This window comes from Xyrauchen texanus, chromosome 42, assembly GCF_025860055.1.
Source record: "Xyrauchen texanus isolate HMW12.3.18 chromosome 42, RBS_HiC_50CHRs, whole genome shotgun sequence".
In the NCBI taxonomy this organism is placed as follows: Eukaryota; Metazoa; Chordata; class Actinopteri; order Cypriniformes; family Catostomidae; genus Xyrauchen; species Xyrauchen texanus.
In genome coordinates, this window is record NC_068317.1 from 19,532,304 (window position 1) to 19,555,718 (window position 23,415).

General features: G+C 37.3%; 1 protein-coding gene across 1 annotated transcript in view; it reads right to left on the reverse strand.

Annotated features, from left to right (window-relative positions):
• Nucleotides 1-4,673: 4,673 nt before the first annotated feature.
• The window catches only part of oxsr1b (oxidative stress responsive kinase 1b), a 72,529-nt gene continuing 53,787 nt past the window's right edge, over nucleotides 4,674-23,415 (reverse strand). The window contains exons 5-18 of the mRNA XM_052114933.1: nucleotides 21,984-22,039; nucleotides 21,691-21,800; nucleotides 20,395-20,496; nucleotides 20,144-20,277; nucleotides 18,836-18,884; nucleotides 18,272-18,337; nucleotides 17,356-17,478; nucleotides 12,293-12,328; nucleotides 11,954-12,103; nucleotides 11,620-11,678; nucleotides 11,448-11,500; nucleotides 10,169-10,237; nucleotides 6,537-6,601; nucleotides 4,674-6,449 (exon numbers count right to left, since the gene is read on the reverse strand). Of these exons, the coding sequence (XP_051970893.1) occupies nucleotides 6,375-6,449; nucleotides 6,537-6,601; nucleotides 10,169-10,237; nucleotides 11,448-11,500; nucleotides 11,620-11,678; nucleotides 11,954-12,103; nucleotides 12,293-12,328; nucleotides 17,356-17,478; nucleotides 18,272-18,337; nucleotides 18,836-18,884; nucleotides 20,144-20,277; nucleotides 20,395-20,496; nucleotides 21,691-21,800; nucleotides 21,984-22,039 (1,147 nt within the window). The 3' untranslated portion in view covers nucleotides 4,674-6,374. The remainder of the gene's footprint in view (nucleotides 6,450-6,536; nucleotides 6,602-10,168; nucleotides 10,238-11,447; nucleotides 11,501-11,619; nucleotides 11,679-11,953; nucleotides 12,104-12,292; nucleotides 12,329-17,355; nucleotides 17,479-18,271; nucleotides 18,338-18,835; nucleotides 18,885-20,143; nucleotides 20,278-20,394; nucleotides 20,497-21,690; nucleotides 21,801-21,983; nucleotides 22,040-23,415) is intronic.

Consider the following 23,415-nt stretch of genomic DNA (forward strand, 5'->3'; position numbering starts at 1 on the left):
TAGAAGAACAAGGAGCCCTCCATACCATCTTTTGTAGTTCTCCTTGTTCTTCAATTCAATTCTATTTGTAAAGGGAATGTTGAAATCTAAAATTAACATTTTCCTACTTATACACTAAAAGCAGAATATAAAATACCTGTTTAAGATAAATGTTTTTGTGAAAAATATAATGTGCTTAACTTTTGCACAGTATTATTTACACTGATCAGCCAGAACCTGAAAACCATCTGCCTAATATTGTGTAGGTCCCCATCGTCAATATCTGCCTAATATTGTGTAGGTCTCCCTCAGAATAACATTCTCAGATTATATTCTTCTCACCACAATTGTTCAGAGTGATTATATGAGATACCATAGACTGTAAGTTCAAACCAGTCTGGCCATTCTCTGTTGACCTCTCTCATCAACAAGGCATTTCCATCCACAGAACTGCAGCTCACTGGATGTTTTGTGTTTTTGGCACCTGACGGAATTAATTCTGGAGACTGTTGTGCATGAAAATACCAGGAGATCAGCAGTAACAGAAATACTCAAACCAGCCCCAAAATTCATGCCACGGTCAAAAGAGAACCTATCCCCCATTCTGATGGTTGATGTGAACATTAACTGAAGATCCAGACCTGTACCGGCATGATTTTATATGACAAGATAATTGCATGGATGATTGTTGGTGCAGACAGGCTGGTTTGAGTATTTCTGTAACTGCTGATCTACTGGGATTTTCACACACAACAGTCTCTAGAATTTACTCGATTGTGCCAAAAACAAAAAACATCCAGTGAGTGGCAGATCTGTGGATGGAAATGCCTTGTTGATGAGAGAGATCAACAGAGAATGGCCAGACAGGTTCAAACTGACAAAGTCTACAGTAACTCATATAATCACTCTGAACAATTGTGGTGAGAAGAATATAATCTGAGAATGCTATTCTGAGATGCGGGTTGGTGCTGTTTTGGCGGCACGAGGGGAACCTACTCAGTATTAGGCAGGTGTGGCTGATCGGTGTTTATATTGTACAGTAAACATATTAGTTGGTCTCTTTGGGAAGAAAACATATGAAACCAATAAGCAGACACTTTCTTAGCAGTCACCTGTTTTTGTCTTCATCAGGCATAAATACACAGAGATTAATTGATGTTCATTCTTTATTGATTTTAAAGCATTTTAAGAAACACGCCTTAAAATTCAAAACAAGCCAGATAAAGGATGAGTGAAGTGAAAATATAATCTGAAGAATACTAAATTGATTTTGTCATTTTATTATTTTCGTTGCTTTTATTTCTTGCAGTAAACTGATTCTGAAGGCATCTATCAATACATAACAACACTATTCCACATTTGACAGAAATTGGCAAAAGTAGAGGCCAGGATGTTTGTGTGACTGCTTGAAATGTAATGAATTATTAGATTTGGATATTATTACATCATTCTATTAATTACAAAATCTAATACAGTATTATTAGTCATAAACATATTATTGCGTTGTCCATATCTCTTTTACATTGCATATCATCCCGGATGTTCATTGTTTCTAATTAAATGCTATTTGAGTAGTGTTTGAATGCAAGCAATTAAAAACATTTGTCTGTTTTTTTAGTGGCCAGCTGTGTTGTGACTACAGTCAAGAGGAGGGAAGGATTTAAAATGATCCATGAACTTTCACACAATACTTGTCTTTTAGTACCGTACTAAAGATCTTTCACATTTTGTCCATTAAAATTGGAAAATTAGGTGGGGAAAAGGTTAAAAATTACTTAATTATTAGCTGAATACACACACACACACACACACACACAATAATATACAAACTCTACACACCCCTGTTAAAACAGTAGGTTTTTGTGATGTCAAAAATGAAACAAAAATAAATCACATCAGACTTTTTGCACCTTTAATGCAAATATTACAACGTATGCAATGCCACTGAAAACCAGCGATACATTTCAGTGTGAAAAAAAATATATGTGTACACACCCTTTTATAATTGGTTTGTGGCTGTGTTCAGAATCAACCAGTCATCAAGCTCATGTGAAATGGTACACTCCTGTCTTCAACTGAAGTGACTCTGATTAACTCGAAATAAATCTCAGCTGTTCTTGTTGGATTTTGCTGTCATCTTTGTTACATGCTACTACAAGAGCCAGCTAAAAAAGCATCAACGGGACCTTATTGTTGAAAGGTATCGCTAGGATGAGGGCTACAAAAAAAGTTTGAAGGCATTAGATATACCATGGACCACAGTGAAGACAGTCATCAACAAGTGGAGAAAGTATGGCACAATCAAGAACAGGACGTCCCTCCAAAATTGATGAGAAGACAAAGAGAAAACTGGTCAGGGAGGCTGTCAAGAGGCCTACAGCAACATTAAAGGAGCTGCAGCTCTTTTTTGGCAAGTACTGGTTGCTCCGTACATGTGACTACTATCTCCTGTATTCTTCATCAGTATGGGCTATGGAGCAGGGTGGCAAGACCAAGCCTTTTCTGACAACCTTCAGGCATCTGCTAGAAAGCTGAAAATGAAGAGATCTTTCACCTTTACGCATGACAATGACCCAAAGCACACATCCAAATCAACAAAAGAATGGCTTCAGCAAAAAAAGATGAATGTTTTGGAATGGTCCAGCCAGAGCCCAGACCTGAATCCTATAGAAAATCTTTGGGGGGACCTGAAGAGGGCCGTACACAGGAGATGCCCTCACAATTTGACAGATCTGGAACGCTTTTGCAAAGAAGAGTGGGAAAACATTCCCAAGTCAAGATGTGCCAAACTAATAGACACTTATCCAAACAGACTGAGTGCTGTAATAAAATCAAAGGGTGCTTCAACTAAGTATTAGTTCAGGGATGTGTACACTTATGCAGTTAGGTTATTCAAAGTTTTTTTATTTAAAAAACAAATTCTCTGAAATGTGTCAATTTGGTTTTCAGTGGGATTGCATAGTTTGTAACTATCATTAAAAGGTACATAAATTCTGATATAATTTATTTTTGTTTAATTTTTTACATCACAAAAACCTGCTGTTTTAACAGGGGTGTAGACTTTTAATATCCACTATATATATATATACAGGTCCTTCTCAAAATATTAGCATATTGTGATAAAGTTCATTATTTTCCATGATGTAATGATAAAAATTAAACTTTCATATATTTTAGATTCATTGCACACCAACTGAAATATTTCAGGTCTTTTATTGTTTTAATACTGATGATTTTGGCATACAGCTCATGAAAACCCAAAATTCCTATCTCAAATAATTAGCATATTTCATCCGACCAATAAAATAAGTGATTTTAATACAAAAAAAGTCAACCTTCAAATAATTATGTTCAGTTATGCACTCAATACTTGGTCGGGAATCCTTTTGCAGAAATGACTGCTTCAATGCGGCGTGGCATGGAGGCAATCAGCCTGTGGCACTGCTGAGGTGTTATGGAGGCCCAGGATGCTTCGATAGCGGCCTTAAGCTCATCCAGAGTGTTGGGTCTTGCATCTCTCAACTTTCTCTTCACAATATCCCACAGATTCTCTATGGGGTTCAGGTCAGGAGAGTTGGCAGGCCAATTGAGCACAGTAATACCATGGTCAGTAAACCATTTACCAGTGGTTTTGGCACTGTGAGCAGGTGCCAGGTCGTGCTGAAAAATGAAATCTTCATCTCCATAAAGCTTTTCAGCAGATGGAAGCATGAAGTGCTCCAAAATCTCCTGATAGCTAGCTACATTGACCCTGCCCTTGATAAAACACAGTGGACCAACACCAGCAGCTGACATGGCACCCCAGACCATCACTGACTGTGGGTACTTGACACTGGACTTCAAGCATTTTGGCATTTCCTTCTCCCCAGTCTTCCTCCAGACTCTGGCACCTTGATTTCCGAATGACATGCAAAATTTGCTTTCATCCGAAAAAAGTACTTTGGACCACTGAGCAACAGTCCAGTGCTGCTTCTCTGTAGCCCAGGTCAGGCACTTCTGCCGCTGTTTCTGGTTCAAAAGTGGCTTGACCTGGGGAATGCGGCACCTGTAGCCCATTTCCTGCACACGCCTGTGCACGGTGGCTCTGGATGTTTCAACTCCAGACTCAGTCCACTGCTTCCGCAGGTTCCCCAAGGTCTGGAATCAGTCCTTCTCCACAATCTTCCTCAGGGTCCGGTCACCTCTTCTCGTTGTGCAGCGTTTTTTGCCACACTTTTTCCTTCCCACAGACTTCCTACTGAGGTGCCTTGATACAGCACTCTGGGAACAGCCTATTTGTTCAGAAATTTCTTTCTGTGTCTTACCCTCTTGCTTGAGGGTGTCAATGATGGCCTTCTGGACAGCAGTCAGGTCAGCAGTCTTACCCATGATTGCGGTTTTGAGTAATGAAACAGGCTGGGAGTTTTTAAAAGCCTCAGGAATCTTTTGCATGTGTTTAGAGTTAATTAGTTGATTCAGATGATTAGGTTAATAGCTCGTTTAGAGACCCTTTTCATGATATGCTAATTTTTTGGGAATTTTGGGTTTTCATGAGCTGTATACCAAAATCATCAGTATTAAAACAATAAAAGACCTGAAATATTTCAGTTGGTGTGCAATGAATCTAAAATATATGAAAGTTTAATTTTTATCATTACATTATGGAAAATAATGAACTTTATCACAATATGCTAATTGTTTGAGAAGGACCTGTATATATGTATATATTTAAAATAAACAAAAAGGCAAAAGAACTTCTGAAAATCAGGAGAAATACTGCTTTAAGAGAGATGTGTGATAATTAAAATATCCACTCATATTATTCCAGGCTGTTTTCTCAGCAGGTGGCAATATGTTTAGAGCACACTATTTATGTTTCGAGATACATTGCATATCTTGTCTGAAGTAAACAGCCTCTCACAGAAACTCTGAGAGAACAATGTTAGAGCTGACCTGCTGAAAACATCTGACATATACCACTGCCATGGTGAAATGTAGAAACTCTTGTGATTATAGGCACCCTTGTAGACAAAGACAAAACAGCAAAACTCACAATGTCTTTTGTAGCCAACACCACCTCCCATCACCATATTTATGAAGGTAACAAAGGCCATGAGATAAACATCCCATATAAAATCAAATCAATGCCAAATTACACTATTTAGAAATGAGAGAAAGTTAATTTAAGTTCATCCACATCAGAAATCCACATGAATACTAAAGAGATCAATTCCAGAGTGGAAACAAAGCCAAAAAACAAAGTTTCATCAGAGAGTATCTCAACTTTGATGAACTGGTTAGGGCTTAATCACAGAGAGATACTTACAGAAATGAGCTGAATTCATAGATAATGATGTGATATTTTAAATTACATTTCACAAATGAAGATAAGAAACCAATCTAAAGCAAGAGAAATAGTGATGTAAAAATATGTAGAAACATTAAGGCAAGAACTCATGCTGCAGAGCAGAGTGGGATTTGCAAATTTGCCCAGTTGAGACAGGACACATTGATCAAAAACACTGGAAAAAACGTTTAAAGATATATAGAACAATTTAAAGAGTGTTCATCGGGCACTCTGGGTCACCAAAAAGACAATCCGAACTGAGCCAGCATATTTGACAACTGGCTTCAACTGCTTGCTACTTTGTCTTAAGTTACTAATCAGCAATGCAACTAATATTAAGAACAATTGTAGTGTATTGACACTAGCCAGTGTACAAAGATAAGAAATCAGACTCTTTTCAACAGCTGAGAAAATAACGTACATTTAAAATGAATATAATTTAATATTTTGAGATTTAAAATGATTCAAAACAAGATTTTGTAAATGTTCAACAAGCTTGTTTAAAGAACCTTCTAAGTAAATAAAGCAAGTGTGTATGTATAGCAGACTGATAAAACATGCTAGCTGCTTGTCTTCAGAAGTATAGAAGAAATACAGTTAAACAAATACTATTGTTGTAGCCATATTTACTTTTACAGAAAACTCTGTTTTTTTGCATTTCGCTCCCCTTATATTCACTCAGTCAGTAGTTCTAAAGGAGATTAAGCATTTTTCCATTTTTAGGATGTTAGATTGTGCAAACACAGGACAAACAGTGTAGAGAAAACAAGAAGAAATGAAAGGGAAACATAAAAAATATATATATTTATCTGGTTGTGATAATTGCATCCTTACATGCATAAATCGTAAACTTTATTTTTATTGATTCCTACAAATAGTGATAAATATTGTGCAACTGTCCTCTGCAGTTGAGCCGTTTTGTGAAATCCTATGGGCTTTTCTCTTTGGCAACAGTGGTTTCTTTCGGGTAATCGATAAAGGAAAAAAGTATTGTGTCATTCTGTTGGTTGTTGGTGTTGGTTTGCTTTCACATTTGTAGGCTAGTCTTGGTCCCACACAGAGCAAAAGTTTAGCTAATGCTGAGCTGAGCAAATCCCAAGAGTTTGACATCATCAGGAATATCCGAACCCTCAACCCCAGAGGCCTGAAAAACACAGTGCATGTCATGTTACAGTAGAACAGCGCTTAGGATTATCAAACAATGGCTTTATACACACTGGCAGTCACTCACCAGCTTAAAAGTGACATTTTTATTGGAATGAGGCTCTTCAACAATCTTCTGCAAATTAGCAGCAACTGCAACAACACAAAATAAAAATGGGGGGTGAAGTGTATTGCCTTGACATAATGATTGCTTTGACAATTCGGATCCTTGATCCAAAATGAGTTACCAATTTAGATCAATTTAAAAATGATTGAATCCAGTTGAACTCTTTATAGGTTAACTCATCTAGGAATGTTCTTGGTTCAATTCAAGTTAAGCTCAATAGACAACATTTGTTGCATAATGTTGATTACCACTGACAACAATTTTGATCAGAAGATATTTTTATCTTCACTTTATGCATCTTTTGTTTTTATTAGACAAATCAAGTGTTCTAAATTAAAGCGAGGGAACGCAATTTGTTTTTTATTCAATTAAAACGTGCTCAAGCGTAAGGTTCTGAGCGAATTTGACAAGGACCAAACTGTGATGGCTACATGACTGGTTCAGAGCTTCTCTAAAACGGTAGGTCTTGTGGGGTGTTCCCGGAATGCAGTGGTTAGTACCTACCGAAAGTGTTCCAAGGAAGGACAACCAGTGAACCGGCAACAAGGTCATGGGTGCCCAAGTCTCATTGAAGCATGTGGGGAGTGAAGGCTACCCCATCAGGTCTGATCCCACAGAAGAACTACTGTAGCACGAACTTCAGAAAAACTTAACGCTGGCCATGATAGAAAGGTGTCAGAACACACAGTGCATCGCAGTTTGCTGCATATGGGGCTACGTAGCCGCAGGCCGGTCAGAGTGCCCATGCTGAACCCTGTACGCCGCCGAAAGTGCCTACAATTGGCAACCAACAAGTCCATTCCATGGAGGCACCACCTCACAACTTACAGGATTTAAAGGATCTGCTGCTAACATCTTGGTGCCAGATACCTCAGGACATATTCAGAGATCTTGTGGAGTCCATGCGTCGATGGGTCAGAGCTGTTTTTGCGGCACAAGGGGGACCTACATGATATTAGGCTAGTGGTTTTAATGTTGTGGCTGATCGGTAATGTATATATATATATTTTTTGTATTTTTTTGTATTTGTGCTTTAGCAGATACAGGCTTTAGCAATTTGTGGCCCGAAAGCCTATCTGATCTGCAGCTACTCAGGACTAAGAATATGGGATAAGTGACATAAAAATTACAGTTTTATTTTTGCTAAGGAGATGTTTGTTTAGTCTCTTCTTGAAGGCCTGAACATTCTTTGAGGTGATTTCACCTACTACAGTAGAGGGGAGGCAGTTCCAAGTTGTTACAGCCGAATGAAGAAAGCTCCTTCCCAAGCATTTGGTGTTAGACTTGGGGAGTTTTAGGGCGTGACTTGGTCGTGCTCTTCGAGTGGTTCGGCAAACGAGATCTGGTGGGGGTAGCAAAGCTTTGAGATCCTCTGGACAGTTCTCAGTGTGCATTTTGAAAAGCACATTTGTTGCTGCAACAGTTCTACGATGGCTGAGCTGACTGATTGCATATTTCCTTAGGGCAGTGTCCTCATCCTCCCCAATGATTTTCAGTGCCTTTTTCTGGATGTTGTCAAGCTGCCCAAGGGTGGTCTGTGATGCGTTCATCCAGGCAAGGCATGAGTACTCCAAGGTACTCCTGACTTGTGCCTTGTAGACATTGGCCCTACCTTTGACATCAAGCTTGTTGGCCAACCTGCACAGAGCTCCAAGACACTGTCCAGCACGCTTGCCGATGTTTGACAGGTGATTAGTCCATAGCAACTTCTTATCGATACATAGTCCCAGAATATTCAACTGCTCAAAGAGGTCAATTCTGATTGCCCCAAAGAACAGGTCCAGGCGGGATGGAGGCCTCTTTCTCGACAGAACCATAGCCTTGCATTTGCTGGGTTCGAACGTGACCTTCCAAGTATCTGCCCACCTTATATATATATATATATATATATATATATATATCATTGTTATTAATTTATTCATAAACTGGCAGCCAAAAGTTTGAAATAATGTACAGATTTTGCTCTTATGGAAAGAAATTGGTACTTTTATTCACCAAAGTGGCATTCAACTGATCACAAAGTATAGTCAGGACATTAAAAACATGAAAAATTACTATTACAATAAAAAAATAATAATAAAAAAAAAAAATACAAATTAAACTACTTCAAAGAGTTCTCATAAAAACAAAAATCCTCCATGTGCAGCAATGACAGCTTTGCAGATTCTTGGCACTCTAGCTGTCTGTTTGTCCAGATACTCAGGTGACATTTCACCACACACTTCCTGTAGCACAATAGATGTGACTGTCTTGTCAGGCACTTCACACGCACCTTACAGTCTAGCTGATACCACAAAACCTCAATGTGGTTAAGACCCGTAACACTCTTTTCCAATTATCTGTGTTTCCACTTGACTTGACTTGACTTGACTTGACTTGACTTGACTTGACTTGACTTGACTTGACTTGACTTGACTTGACTTGACTTGACTTCTTTGCCCACTAAAACCTTTTTTTTTTATTTTCAAGTGGCTTTTTCTTTGCAATTCTTTCTATAAGTCCTGCGTCTGAGTCTTCTCTTTACTGTTGTACATGAAACTGGTGTTGAGTAGGTAGAATTCAATGAAACCATTATCGGAGGACATTCGTGGTGGAATCCACACCAAACTCACCACGCGCCCCACCAAGAACGAACCACATTATAGTGACCACGAGGAGGTTACCCCGTGTGACTCTACCAATTTGGTTGCTTAGGAGACTTGAATGGAGTCACTCAGCACGCCCAGGGATTCTAAATAGCAAACTCCAGGGGTGGTAGCCAGCGCCTTTACCACTGAGCTACCCAGGCGCATATGGCAAGTGAGTTTCTAGTACCAAATTAGCAACTGAGCATGATTACACAAGTATAAGATGTTGGAGTGATGGCTGCTGGAAATGGGGCCTGTCTAGATTTGATCAAAAATGACTTTTTTCAAATAGTGATGGTCCTTTTTTTTTTAACATCAATAATTCTGACTATACTTTGTAATCTGTTGAATGCCACTTTGGTGAAATAAAGTACCCAATTTCCTTCCGAAACAGCAAAATCTGAACATTATTCCAAACTTTGGCCGCCAGAGTAAATAAATATTTAATTATAGAGCATTGTGACAAAGAAAAGACTCGGTTTCAAAATAAGAGTCCAAAGTGAATTTTGGGCTTGTTTATAGTTAAAAGTCCCACATTATGCACCAAATCATAATTTATTTCATAGTAAGGAAAGACAAGAGAAAAAGGAAAAAAGGCAGATTAATTGGTTACCAGCCTTATCCACCACCTTAGTTATCGGTATTGGCAAAATTCACTATCGGTCGATCTCTTTTGAAACTGTATTTTAACATTTGTGGGTGAGCTCCTTTCACTTCCATTGTAAGTGCGATTTTTGCTATTTTTTTAATAAACCAAATTGAGTCTAAATTATTTTCTGTGGTAATAAACAATTGAGTCAGTTGAGCATTTCCTTTAAAATCGACACCAATGACGTTGATTTAACATTCCTTTAAATAGTCATGTATGAAACAGCATCACAAGAAGTGATCATTTGCATTGTGTTTGAACATATGTTTGGATTATGGTTACTATGGAAATAAAGGAATGTGATCAGAATTCCTTACCAACAACTAAATCTCTCCCATCTACCAAGCCAGCTGATACCAGCTCTTGAGAAACCCCATCTGCCGTGTCTATGAAAAAAACAGAGATACCCATCTTTTCTTCAGCAGGAACAGTTTACAGTGTTTTAATATTTAGTAGCTTATAATATGCAGTGTAATCTCAGCTCTCCTTCAATACCAGTACATAATTTCTACAAGACGGGAAGGTTTGGAGTGGAAATTTGTTAAAAATTACAGCAAAATTGAGCCGTTCTGAAAAGAGTTGGTCAGATCAACAAACTTCAGATCTGGCAAATTATACCATCTTGTACATCTGAACTGACAAGGTTGTAGATCTCACAGGGAAAGGCTGACAGCTTAATAGCTGATCAGCTCTGTTGTGGAGCACACATCATCCTAACATACTGTAGTCTTTACAGACAGCAGAATAAAGGCATAACGGGCAGGACGGCATTCTCATGTGTCCTAATCAGACAGTCAGAAAGGCATGTCTATCCTGGAGGCAGTCTAAATGCACATGACAATAAATGTTTTATTTTCGTGATTCTTACAGGCTTTAAAAAGACAAAATGCAGAGAGTTAGGTCTCTAACTCTCTGCATTTTACAGCCAATGAGAACGCATCAATGGGCACTACTAAGAGTCTAACTTGCTTTGACCTTTTTGCTGGAGGGCTGAAAGTTGAAATAACAGGAACTTATTCTAAAAAGGATGGATTGGTTTGTTAAAAGAAAACATATTTTGCTTTTGACATTTTTAAGTCAAACAGAAAAACTGTCCAAGTGTGCGGTAAATCATACTGATTAAGATGTTCAACGCCCTTGGCAATTGTGACAGCTGTCAACCACAATATCCTCCAGGCTTTCTAAAGGGCTGGAGAAAAATCCACTATTTTAGAAAGACATTTGCATTTAAGACAATTTAAATATGAAGTGTATGAACTTCATGCTGCTGCGTAAAGTTGATCAGGATGCTCAAACAAAAAACTTTTTTTTATTTATAGCGCCATAGTGTTTACACCACTTTTTGGGAAATACAACCTTCAAATGGCTTGGTTGACTTATACTAAGTTGGGATAAGGGCAAGTATTTTACATGCAGTAATATATAGTATTTTACATTTACCATAAAAATTATACAAATCCACTTTAATATTGTATAGCTTGATGTACTGTTGCAAGACTATTTGCTGTCAGTCTTTACAACAATGACATTATCAAGTATTGTGGAAAACAGGCAAAGAAGTGAAACTATAATAATTCAGCATTATGTCGCTCTTACCTCTGCCAGGCATAAATTCAAATCGGATGTCATTCAGCTCCTTTTTCAAGTTTCTGACAGGAGGGGGAGAAGTTCAGTGAGCAGACTGGCATACTTGTACTGCTTTTGTTTCCAATATTTGTCTCCAATTTGTTGGTATCCAACAAATGGAACAGCAGTAAATGTAACATACCTTAACCTTAATACCAAACTGATGGGGGATTGAGAGGCATCACCTCCAGGAACTGGCACCTATAGACAGAGGCAGACATAGGGATTAGAAAAAGGACGTTTATGAGCTTCAGTCTCTTTCTATAAGAGATGTCTATTCATAAATCCAAAGCAGCCCTATAACTGTCCATTGACATGCACCTGAGAATGCATCATGGCAATGTAGCCACATCTGACTAAAAGTGCATTCAAGGTATGTGGATTCTGTTATCCATGAGGATCGAACTCATGACCTTGGCATTGCTAGCACTTTTATGCAGTTTGCACTAGGATTTTTCCAAAAGTAGATGTCTTACCTGTGCAGATTTTGCTACTGTGGGCTGGCTGTGTGAGGGGGGTGTAGTTGGGGCTACATGTTGAGTGATGGGTGGTGAAGCCTGTGCTGGGCCCTGGCCAGCACCTTGAGGTAGTTCAGGCTGGAGGTGACTGCCAATGGACTGGAAAATCTAAAAATGCATGCATATACACATACACACATTTACTAATAATAATGTAAATACACAAATATTATAAAATCTGATTTCTTGTTATTATATATATATATAAAACAAAAATATATAAATTTATGTAACAAACACCAATAAAAAATATTAACATCGACACAAATAAAAAAAAGTTCTTCATTCACTACATACCTCTGTATTCTGAAGTCCTTCCTTTACCCTTGGTGACTGTGCATGGGAGATAGAAGGTCAAAGTTCAGAGGTCAAACACCAGTTATGATCATTTGGGTTATTGTAATTTATCTCTGGTTGCATACACACTGTAGTAGGGAGTGGAGCAGGGAGATAAGGTTCTTCATTTTAAAAATGTTCATGGAAAAACATACAAATTAAAACAATTCACTATTGTCATAATTAAAAGAGATTCATTCAAGGATGAGCTATCAAAATAAGGACTGTTTTATTAAATTGGGACAGTTTTGACATGAAACCAAATTTCCAAAGTTCTATGTACAATTTTTTCAATATCTGTGTGGAACATATTCTATTCATCAGTATAATGAACTACATCGAACATATACCCACACCCATAACAAAACCCACATACATCCACACAAAATTTGTCGAGTCCATACACAAGAACACACATTCCTTTATTTTGATTGTTTTTCCATGTTACGGGTCGTCTTGCATGCGGTCAAGTGCTCAGGCTGTCAAAGTATACTCTTTTGACCGCACGCAAATACAAATGTGTTCGACCCATGCCGAGTACGACTGCTTTGTGATGTTCTTTTAGTACAGTCAACAGCAGGCGCTTTCATCGACGATGCGCACAGAGGACTGTCTGCGTGTCAAGAAAATCTGGGCTGCACGAAGACAGTTTACAAAGACTCAAAAATGTAAATGCTATCATCATTTACTCACCCTCATGCCATTAATGATGCGTATGACTTTCTGCTGCTGAACACAAGATTTTTAGAAGAATATCTCAGCTCTGTAGGTCCATTCAATTACTAGTGAATGGTGATCAGGCATCTGAAGCTCCAAAAATCACATAAAGGCATCATAAAAGTAACTCATACGACTCCAGTGGAATAATTCATATCTTCTGAAGCGATCCAGTGGGTTTTTGTGTCAGAACAAACTAAAACATAACTCCTTTTTCAATGTACATCTTGCCATTGCAATATCTAGGCACGATCATGATTTCAAGCTCAATTACACTTCCCAGTACTTGATGCATGTGCAGAGCGCTAGATGGCACTATAGGTAGAGTAATTGAGCTTGAAATCATGAACAACAAGGAGATTGCTGTCAAGAGGTACAGTGAAAAAGGAAGATAGCTTCAGAAGACATTGATATAACAACTAGAGTCTGCTGGAATATTTTGATGCTGATTTGATCTACTTGGTGCTTCAAAAGCCTGGTCACCATTCACTTGCTTTGTATGGACCTACAGAGCTGAGCTATTTTTCTAAAAATCTTTGTTTGTGTTCTGCAGAAGAAAGAAAGTCATACACATCTTAGATGGCATGAGGGTGAGTAAATGATGCGGGAATTTTAATTTTTGGGTGAACTATTCCGTTAAGGAATTAGGCCACATGACTAGAGACACCTGATTGTGTCCAAACAGGGACAAAATGGGTGTATCCATATTTGACAGAAGCACCCTTATGTGTGTTAGTGACTCACCCAGCAGAAGTCTTATTAAAAGGCTGTTAAACAGAATCAGGCTGGTTATTATAGGTCATTGATTTGGTCAGTATGAATGTCAAAGTTATAGATAAAAATGTGATACAGATGGCTTTAAGGAATGACACATCATGCACAATATTTTATCCAAAGCTTGCAGTAGGCACTTTTAAGTCAATTTCTTTGCCTTTTCTTGCAAGAATTACTTTGTTAAATTGCCTTAGCACAATTTAGTGGTATTAGGTTTATGGTCAAGCTTATTTAGCCAGATAAGTAGCAGATTTGGCAGGGTAATCTCCAAGGCATGTACAGTTGAAGTCAGAGGTTTACATACACCTTTACATACAGTTTTTCACCATTCCTGACATTTAATCATAGAAAACATTCCCTGTCTTAGGTCAGATAGGATCACTTTATTTTAAGAATGTGAAATGTCAGAATAATAGTAGAGAGAATTATTTATTTAAGCTTTTATTTCGTTCATCACATTCTCAGTGGGACAGAAGTTTACATACACTTTGTAAGTATTTAGTAGCATTGCCTCTAAATTGTTTAACTTGGGTCAAATGTTTTAGGTAGCCTTACACAAGCTTCTCACAATAAGTTGCTGGAATTTTGGCACATTCCTCCAGACAGAACTGGTGTAATTGAGTCAGGATTTTAGGCCTCCTTGCTCGCACATGCTTTTCAGTTGTGCTCACATAATTTCTATCGGATTGAGGTTAGGGCTTTGTGATAGCCACTCCAATACCTTGACCATTTTGCCACAACTTTGGAGGTATGCTTGGGGTCATTGTCCATTTGGAAGACCCATTTGCAACCGATCTTTAACTTCCTGGCTGATGTCTTAAATTTTTCATCAATATATCCACATAATTTTCCTTCCTCATGATGCCATCTATTTTGGGACGTGCACCAGTCACACCCGCAGCAAAGCTCCCCCACAATATGATGCTGCCACCCCCATGCTTCACGGTTGGGATGGTGTTCTTCGGCTTGCAAGCCTCCCAATTTTTCATAACGATGGTCATAATGGCCAATGATTTATGACCAGAGGACATTTCTCCAAAAAGTAAGATCTTTGTCCCTATATGCACTTGCAAACTGTAGTTTGGCTTTTTTATGGCGGTTTTGGAGCAGTGGTTTCTTCCTTGCTGAGAAGCCTTTCAGGTTATGCCGATATAGGTCTCGTTTCACTGTGGATATAGATACTTGTCTACCCGTTTTCTCCAGCATCTTTACAAGGTTCATTGCTGTTGTTCTGGGATTGATTTGCACTTTTCGCACCAAACTACGTTAATCTTTAGAAGACAGAATGAGTCTCCTTCCTGAGTGGTTTGATGGCTGTGTGGTCCTATGGTGTTTAAACTTCCGTACTATTGTTTGCATGTTGAATGTGGTATCTTCAGGCATTTGGGAATTGCTCCCATGGATGAACCAGACTTGTGGAGGCCCACAATTGTTTTCTGAGGTCTTGGCTGATTTATTTTTGCTTGACACCATGGGAAAATTAAGAGGCACTGACTTTGAAGGTAGGCCTTAAAATACATCCACAGGTACACCTCCAATTCAGTAAACCCCTTATCAGAAGTTAACTGGCTAATTGTCTAAAGGCTTGAATTTTCCAAGCTGCTTAAAGGCACAGTTAACTTAGTGTAAGCAAACTTCTGACCACCTGGAATTTAATTACTTGTGTCATGCACAAAGTAGATGTCCTAAACGACTTGCCAAATCTATAGTTTGCTAATATTAAATCTGTGAAGTGGTTAAAAAAAAATGCATTTTAATGACTTCAACCTAAGTGGATGTAAACTTCTGACTTCAACAGTATAAGCTTGAATGTGCTAAGATTTCATAACCACTAGAGAATATGGAACTGCATAGATCAGTCCTGACCACTGACGCAATCTTAATCACACTTGACGATCTAAATGATTTTATACTGTGCATGACTATATCTTGCTGAGATATGCAGAGAAACTTAATATTACAGATAACTGAGGGTGCAAAGTTCATCCTTATCCCACCAGCAGTCTAATATATTCTGTTTTGTCTTTGAATATGGATAAAACACTATTCCCTGCTGAAAAAAAAAACAAAGTATCCCATACCAGCATGGACATTGCACACTGGTTAAACAGGGCTTTTTCAGCAGGGTTAGCAGATATAAGATAATATTTGACAAAAACAATCTGAACTACCTTCTTAATTTTCTTTCCTTTTTGTGTAGCACTCCCTATTCCTACATGTTTTAAAGCTGTTTCTGTCTGATTGATTGATTGATTGATTATACTTCTTTGTTAGGTAAGCCATCTGTATCAGTGGGAAAACTGAATAACCCTGGGTGGGGGCAGCTCAAGAGGCTGAGAGAAGCGGACTTGTCGCCTTGTCGACTTCGACTGGTGCTCCTTTGGCAGCAAACACAAAACACAGAGCCCAGTGGTGAGAGGTGCCACAAGCAACACTATTACAAAGAGACCACACACAAAGAGTGCAAACAAAACCAGTGCTGTAACACAATATTTCAAAGTGTGACTTATAGTTATCTAATAATAATTATCGAGCAATACAATAATGAGCAATGACATAAGTTAATGCTTAAAGTAATAGTTCACCCAAAAAAGAAAATTCTCTCATCATTTACTCACCCACATGCCATCCCAGATGTGTATGACTTACTTTCTTCTGCAGAACACAAAGATTTTTAGAAGAATATTTCAGCTCTGTAGGTCCATCCATTCAATGCAAGTGAATGGGTGCCAACATTTTTGACCTCCAAAAAGCACATATAGGGAGCATAAAATGTATCCATTCGACTCTAGTTAAATCCATGTCTTCTAAAGCGATATAATAGGTGATTGAGAGACAGATCAATACTTAAATCCTTTTTTACTTTAAATTCTCCTCCGTGCCCAGCAGGTGGCGATATACACAAAGAATGCACCAAAAACATAAAATGAAGAATGTAATGGTAAAAACAATAAAGTGGAGAGTTGTTGTAAAAGAGGACTTAAATATTGAACTGTTTCTCACCCACACCTGTTATATAGCTTCAAAAGATATAGATTTAACCACTGGATTACTTTTATGCAGTGTTTGTGCATTTTAGAGCTTCAAAAATTCTGAACACATTCAATTGCATTGTATCAACCTACAGAGCTGAAATATTATTCCAAAAGATATTTGTTTGTGTTCTGCTGAAGAAAGAAAGTCATATACATCTGGAAGTAAATGATGAGAGAAATTTCATTTTTTTGTGAACTATCCCTTTAAAAGGAATGCTCCAGCTTCAGTACAAGTTAAGCTCTATACACAGTTTTTGTTGCATTATATTAATAACCACAATAAATAAATTCTGACTTGTCCCTTAGTTTAAAAGAACACAATCTAAAAACGATTTTATCTTTAAAAAACAAAACAAAAAAGAGGGATACATTGAAATTATATTCTGTGGTTATAAACATAATGCCACAAATGCTGTTGACAGAGCTTGTATTGAACAAGGAATATTCCTTTAACTAAAATGAGATCACTAATAAATCACACGTGTCTGTGTGTGTTACCCGTAAGGCAGCGACAGCAGCTTTGCCCTCCTCACTCTCCTCATCTAGTTCATCATCACTCCATTCCCATTCTCCATCTTCTGTTTTATGGAGTCTCCCGCTGGAGCCAGGAACTCGCCGTACCTACACACATGCTTAAAAATTATTTTTTTATCTTAATGGATACAAAGATTTAGTTCACCCCTAAAATAAAAATTGTCTCATCATTTACTCACCCTCATGCCATCCCAGATGAGCATGACTTTTTCTTCTGCTGAAAATACACAAATATTTTTAGAAGAATATCTCAGCCCTGTAGTTTCATACAATGCAAATTAATGTTTTCAGTTGCCAGAACTTTGAAGCTCCAAAAAGCAAATAAAGGCAGCATAAAAGTAATCAATACGACTCCAGTGGTAAAATCCATGTCTTCAGAAATATGATAGGTGTGCATGAGAAACAGATCAATATTTAAGTCCTTTTTTTCACTATAAATTCTCCTCCCTGCCCAGCTGATTGCAAAATGCATGAAGAAATTGGCAAAAACAAAAGAAGATGACAGGAAACTTTTCTGTTTGAAAGTGGAGATTTATAGCAAAAAAAGGACTTAAATACTGATCTGTTTTTACCCCACACTTATCATATCACTTCTGAAAATATGTATTTAACTACTGGAGTGGTATTGATTACTTTATGCTGCATTTGTGGTATTTGAGCTTCAATGTTTTGGACCCTGTTGGCATTATTGTATAAAGTGGACCTACAGAGCTGAAACATTCTTATAAAAATCTTTGTTTGTGTTCAGCAGAAGAAAGTCATACCCATCTGGGATAGTATGAGGGTGAGTAAATGGTGAGAGAATTTTAATTATTGGGTGAACTATTCCTTTAATATAAACAACTTTACAAAGAAATTATAAGAAATTCCTATTCCTCACCTTTTTCGCCCTCTCTGTTATTGTAGGAGCTCTTTGTAGTAATTTGTCCTGTAGATATTCATTATTCTGCCAAATAAAGTCAAACAGAAGTTGAAGAGAACATGTTAGATAATAAACATTAAGCTTACAACATGGGCTGAAACTGAATTTCAGCTCTGGCCCCCTACTGGGCACGAGTGGTAGCATCTGAGAACCAATGAAATCAAGAACTGGAACCAGAGTAAACTGACTTGCTTCAAACAACAAAAAGGGAACTCTATTTGGAAGGGATTTTATCAGTTAGAAAGGGATGCTAAGATGCTTATCCCTTCTGTTGTTTCAAGCACTGGCCAAAAAATAAAACAAGAGCTGGACAGGGCTCAATGCTAAATGATCATTCCTATACAGTACCAGTCAAGAATGTGGACAAATCTTGTATACAAATTTTTAAACGAATGAGTTTAACAAACTCATAAGTAACAACAAACAGGCAGATGCTTGCACACAGATCATTAACAGTTGCATAAACAACATAAAAATAAAATAAACCAAACACAATGTCCTGAAAGCTAAAGGCTCTCTTACCTTGGCTTTCTGGAAGAATTTATGTTTTAAGAGTTCTGATGATGTTGGCCTAAAAAGCAAACACTATTGAAATACATTTGTTGTAACTTAAATTGATGACAGTTATCAGTATCAACATTCATTAAAAGTTCTCCCCCCTCTTATAGAAAGTGCAGTAAGACTGTATAGAAGTTGCCACCTATCGAATGTCATGTATGCACTGTATGTATGACTGTTATTGCATTAGATAACAAAATATCAAAACGAGTAGCATTTATTTCAGGAAGCGCAAGCACACTTTTCAAGCAAGCATTTCACAACGACAAGTTTGTCAAGTTTCAAATGATAAAACAATAGATCAAAAGAGGGTTCAGAATTCAGACAAATGCATATTTTCTGGCTGTCAAACATAAGTGGATCATGTCCAAAGTTAATACTCATCTCCACCTGTGGTAACTCTGCTTGGACAGCTGTGTATATAGGAATAGTTCACCCAAAAATATGTATGAATTTCTTTCTTCTGCTGAACACTAATGATGATTTTTAGAAGTATATCTCAGCTCTGTAGGTCCATACAATGCAAGTGAAGGAGTGCCAAACTTTTGACACTCCAAAAAGCACATAAAGGCATCATAAAAGTAATCCACACGACTCCAGTGGTTAAACCCATGTCTTCAGAAGCAATATGATAGCTGTGGGTGAGAAACAGTTTGCTATTTAAGTCCTTTTTGATAGAAATACTGCTCTCTGCCCACTAGGGGGCAATATGCATAAAGATTGTGAATCATCAAAAACACAAGAAAAAGAATGTGAAAGTTGAAGTGGAGATTGACTGAGCAGGGAGGAGAATTTGTTGTATAAAGGACTTAAATACTGATCTGTTTCTCAACACATCTATTGCATAAGTTCTGAAGACATGGATTTAACCACTGGAGCCCAGTATGGACCAAAAGATCTGAGAAATTCTTCTAAAAATCTTAATTTGAGTTCAAGGTCATACACATCTGGGATGGCATAAGAGTAAGTAAATGATGAGAGAATTAACATTTTTGGGTGAACTATCCCTTTATGAGCAACAGACTTCATACATCCACTAAAATGATCATGACACCAGCTGCTTAATTTTAATTGCAAAAATGGTTCAGAAAAGTTTGTTGTGAAAAAGGTCTTGCGATTTAAAAAAAACCTTCTTTTTTTTGCAAATGCAACTTTGTATGTATTTGTATGTAATTAAATTAAGTGTGGCTTAAAGTGTCCAAATCATTTTTGGGTCGACTGTATACACAACATAAGAATTAATAAAATCAGCTCAGCTCTTAAGCTCAGAACCTTTTCTCTGGGTCCTTCTGCAAACACAAGGAGATCATCTTCCTTAGGGATTTTCCATATTTCTTCACCATCTCTTTGTCTGTGATTCCAGTCTCAAGGCAAGGCGGGTCATTCTGAAGAGTCAACATCAACACCTGCAAACAAACACAGCTCTCTAAAACATCTGAAATGCTATTAAAAAGATAAGGCTGACATATTAGTCTAAGGGATGTTGTAAAATTCACTGGAGCTTGTATTTGACATTTGGTCACCTTCATTGGAGGGTATTTGTGGTAAGGAGCGGCGCCGGTGGCCAACTCTATGGCCGTGATCCCAAAACTCCAGATGTCTGCTTTGAAGTCGTAACCTTTCACCTGCACACAAACAGTCACATATTTGTTAAACAAGGTAAAAATATCCATATGACAGTAGTTACTGGCAATTTTCACCACATTGAAATCCTTATGTTAAAAAGAGAAGAATAATGGCTTTATTTGTCTATGTACTTCCTGCTTGTGTAATTTAGTGAAATACCCAGGAGACATGACAAAATATGGAAGCAAATATACACTGGATATATATATATATATATATATATTTTAGGGCTGTCAATCGATTAAAAATTTTAATAGAATTAATTACATGGTGTCCTGATTAATTAATCGTGATTAATCGCACATACAAATATATACTGAGAAAGCCCCTCATATAACAATAATTCAATATATAATGATGAAATAATTATATTTAAATATATATATATATATATATATATATATATATATATATATATATATATATATATATATAAATTAAAAATATTCAGATAATTAAAATGCATTACATTCTTGTGGCAGAACAGAAGAGTTAATCATTAATAAGACAATACAAGAAGCGGCTTTAGAATACAATGTATTGTTTACTACCGTATTATTGAACATGAGTCAATCATTGGCATACAGTTCACAGCAATCCATTTTACAAGTGAATTTATCAATCAGTTCGAGATTTATTATGAGGGCTTGTTTAAGGACCCGTCAATTTACACTTGCGTCAGACATGCTAGTGTAACGTCTCGGGTGCACATGCGTCAAATGTTTTAGGTCACTGTGCCAAGTTAAATATAGTTTAATACTTAGAAAACATCTTGAGATCTCTTAGATTGGATTTGCGCTCCATTAAGTGTTTTGAACGCAAGAACATAATGCATGTTTGTGTTGTGCTGCTGCTGGATGGTTGTTTTCTTCACTGTATAAATTGCACGTTACCACACAGCTGAAGTTTCACTTACTGCCCTCTGGAGTAAACAGGTGGTACTTCAAGCTTGCATTTCTCAGGAATCTTCGTTATAACGGTCCGGTGGCATTGTGATTAATTGCGTACATTTTTTTAACGCGTTCCTTTCCATCAAATTAATCACACTAAATTAACGCTTTAAATCGACAGCCCTAATTTATATTAATTAAAACAAGTTATTACAGGTTATTAATAACTTAACAGTGAACAGTACACAATTTCAATTGCATTATTGATTTGGTTATTGAGTTTTTGGTGTAAGGAGACCATACCTGTTCCATCACCTCTGGTGCCATCCAACATGGCGTTCCCACAAACGTCTTCCGTACTTTATTTCGTGTCATATCACCACCTGTTGCTAAGAAGGCACTTACACCAAAATCTGGAGGCAAAACATAAAAAAAATATATATATAAAATCAGTCATTACAATGTAACAAAAAATGACCAACAAATACTCATGGGGAAGTTTGTAAAGAATAAATTATCTGGATGATAATGTTTGATTTCATTGTTTAGGGTTTTGTGAGCAGAACTGAATTATGGGAATGCTGAGAACATTGTACCTGCAATCTGCACGGATCCATCCTCTCCCAATAATATGTTTCCAGCTTTAAGATCCCTGCAGAAAAACACAGTAGATGCTGTCTGTTATACACACAAACAGCTGTTTGCGCATGAATACAGATGTTGATCGCTCAGAGGGGGGTGATGTGACACAGATAAATATAACACAAAAACCTTTAAAGAAACGGCACTGAAATGTCCAGAATTTAGAATAAAAATAGTGTAGGACGTGTGCTGAAAATCATAGGCTGTTATTATATTAAATTTATTACACGCCTTAAAGGTCTGTGCATTATGAGTGCATAACATTTCTGTAGATGTGTGTGTGTGTGTGGGGCTGGTACCAAGTCACACAGAGCAGCATCTAGACATCTGTAGTCATGGTGACACACTGTTTATTTCAGACGCAACAAGGACCAATGCCACACCTCTCTATCTGCCCTGTGTTTAGCACTGTCTTATGACCTTTCAGCTGACTCAAAGCCAGGAGTCATTTATTTATTTTCCCCCACATAGATATTCAAGTCATGAGCCTTTGTGCCGAGTGCGTGTATTTGTTTATACATAAAGTTCGAGAATTGCACTTCAATCCATAAAGTTCGTAAATTCTTAATCAGATTATTTAGCTTCAATGCAGATGTATTACAGCAATAAGAAACATCAGCAAGTGCATTACATTGATTGTTCCATGAGTGTGGGATGTTCTCAGCCACAGTGGACAGCCCCTTAAATGCTTTTATAAAGCGATCATAATCAGAATACAAAATGTATATAACTTCAAGCAACATAGCAACACTGGTGCACAGAGGCATCATGCCCATTAAAAGTAAGGGGGCATGTGTCCCCTCAGATATTTGAGCCAAGAGGATTTTAAAATGGGATTATTTGAACTTCCAAAAACATATTTTTACCTTTGATAATTAAATTGAATGATTATTGCATGTAAAAAAGAATGTGTATGTGGAAGAAATCTGTATTCACATTCTAAATGTAGTTTTTTTTTGTTAGTCCAATTGAGTCACATGCTTTGCTAATTTGACGTCCCGTGGCTGCCTTGGATCACACTCAAGGGGAAGGTCGAGCACATATGGGAAAGCACGATGTTAAGCTAATGAATTAAATCAACGTATTTGGAGTTAACCTTTCCTAACTGTGCCTTAGTGGAACAGTCAATCTTTTTTTTTTTTCATAATCTAATATAGATTGTCAATATTTTTGTTCGCTGTTCATTTCCTTTAATGATGAAATGCATTTGACTGGTTTTGCAGCATAGCACTCTTTTCTTTATGTTTAAAGAAATCAGCAGTTCCTCTCTTTTCCTGTCATTATAAAAACAGTTAATATATACTTTTTTTAGGCTTACTGTCTAAAAAAACATATCTGATTGCTGTCTTGTGGAAATTACTCCAACCTAATTATACAGGGCTTTGA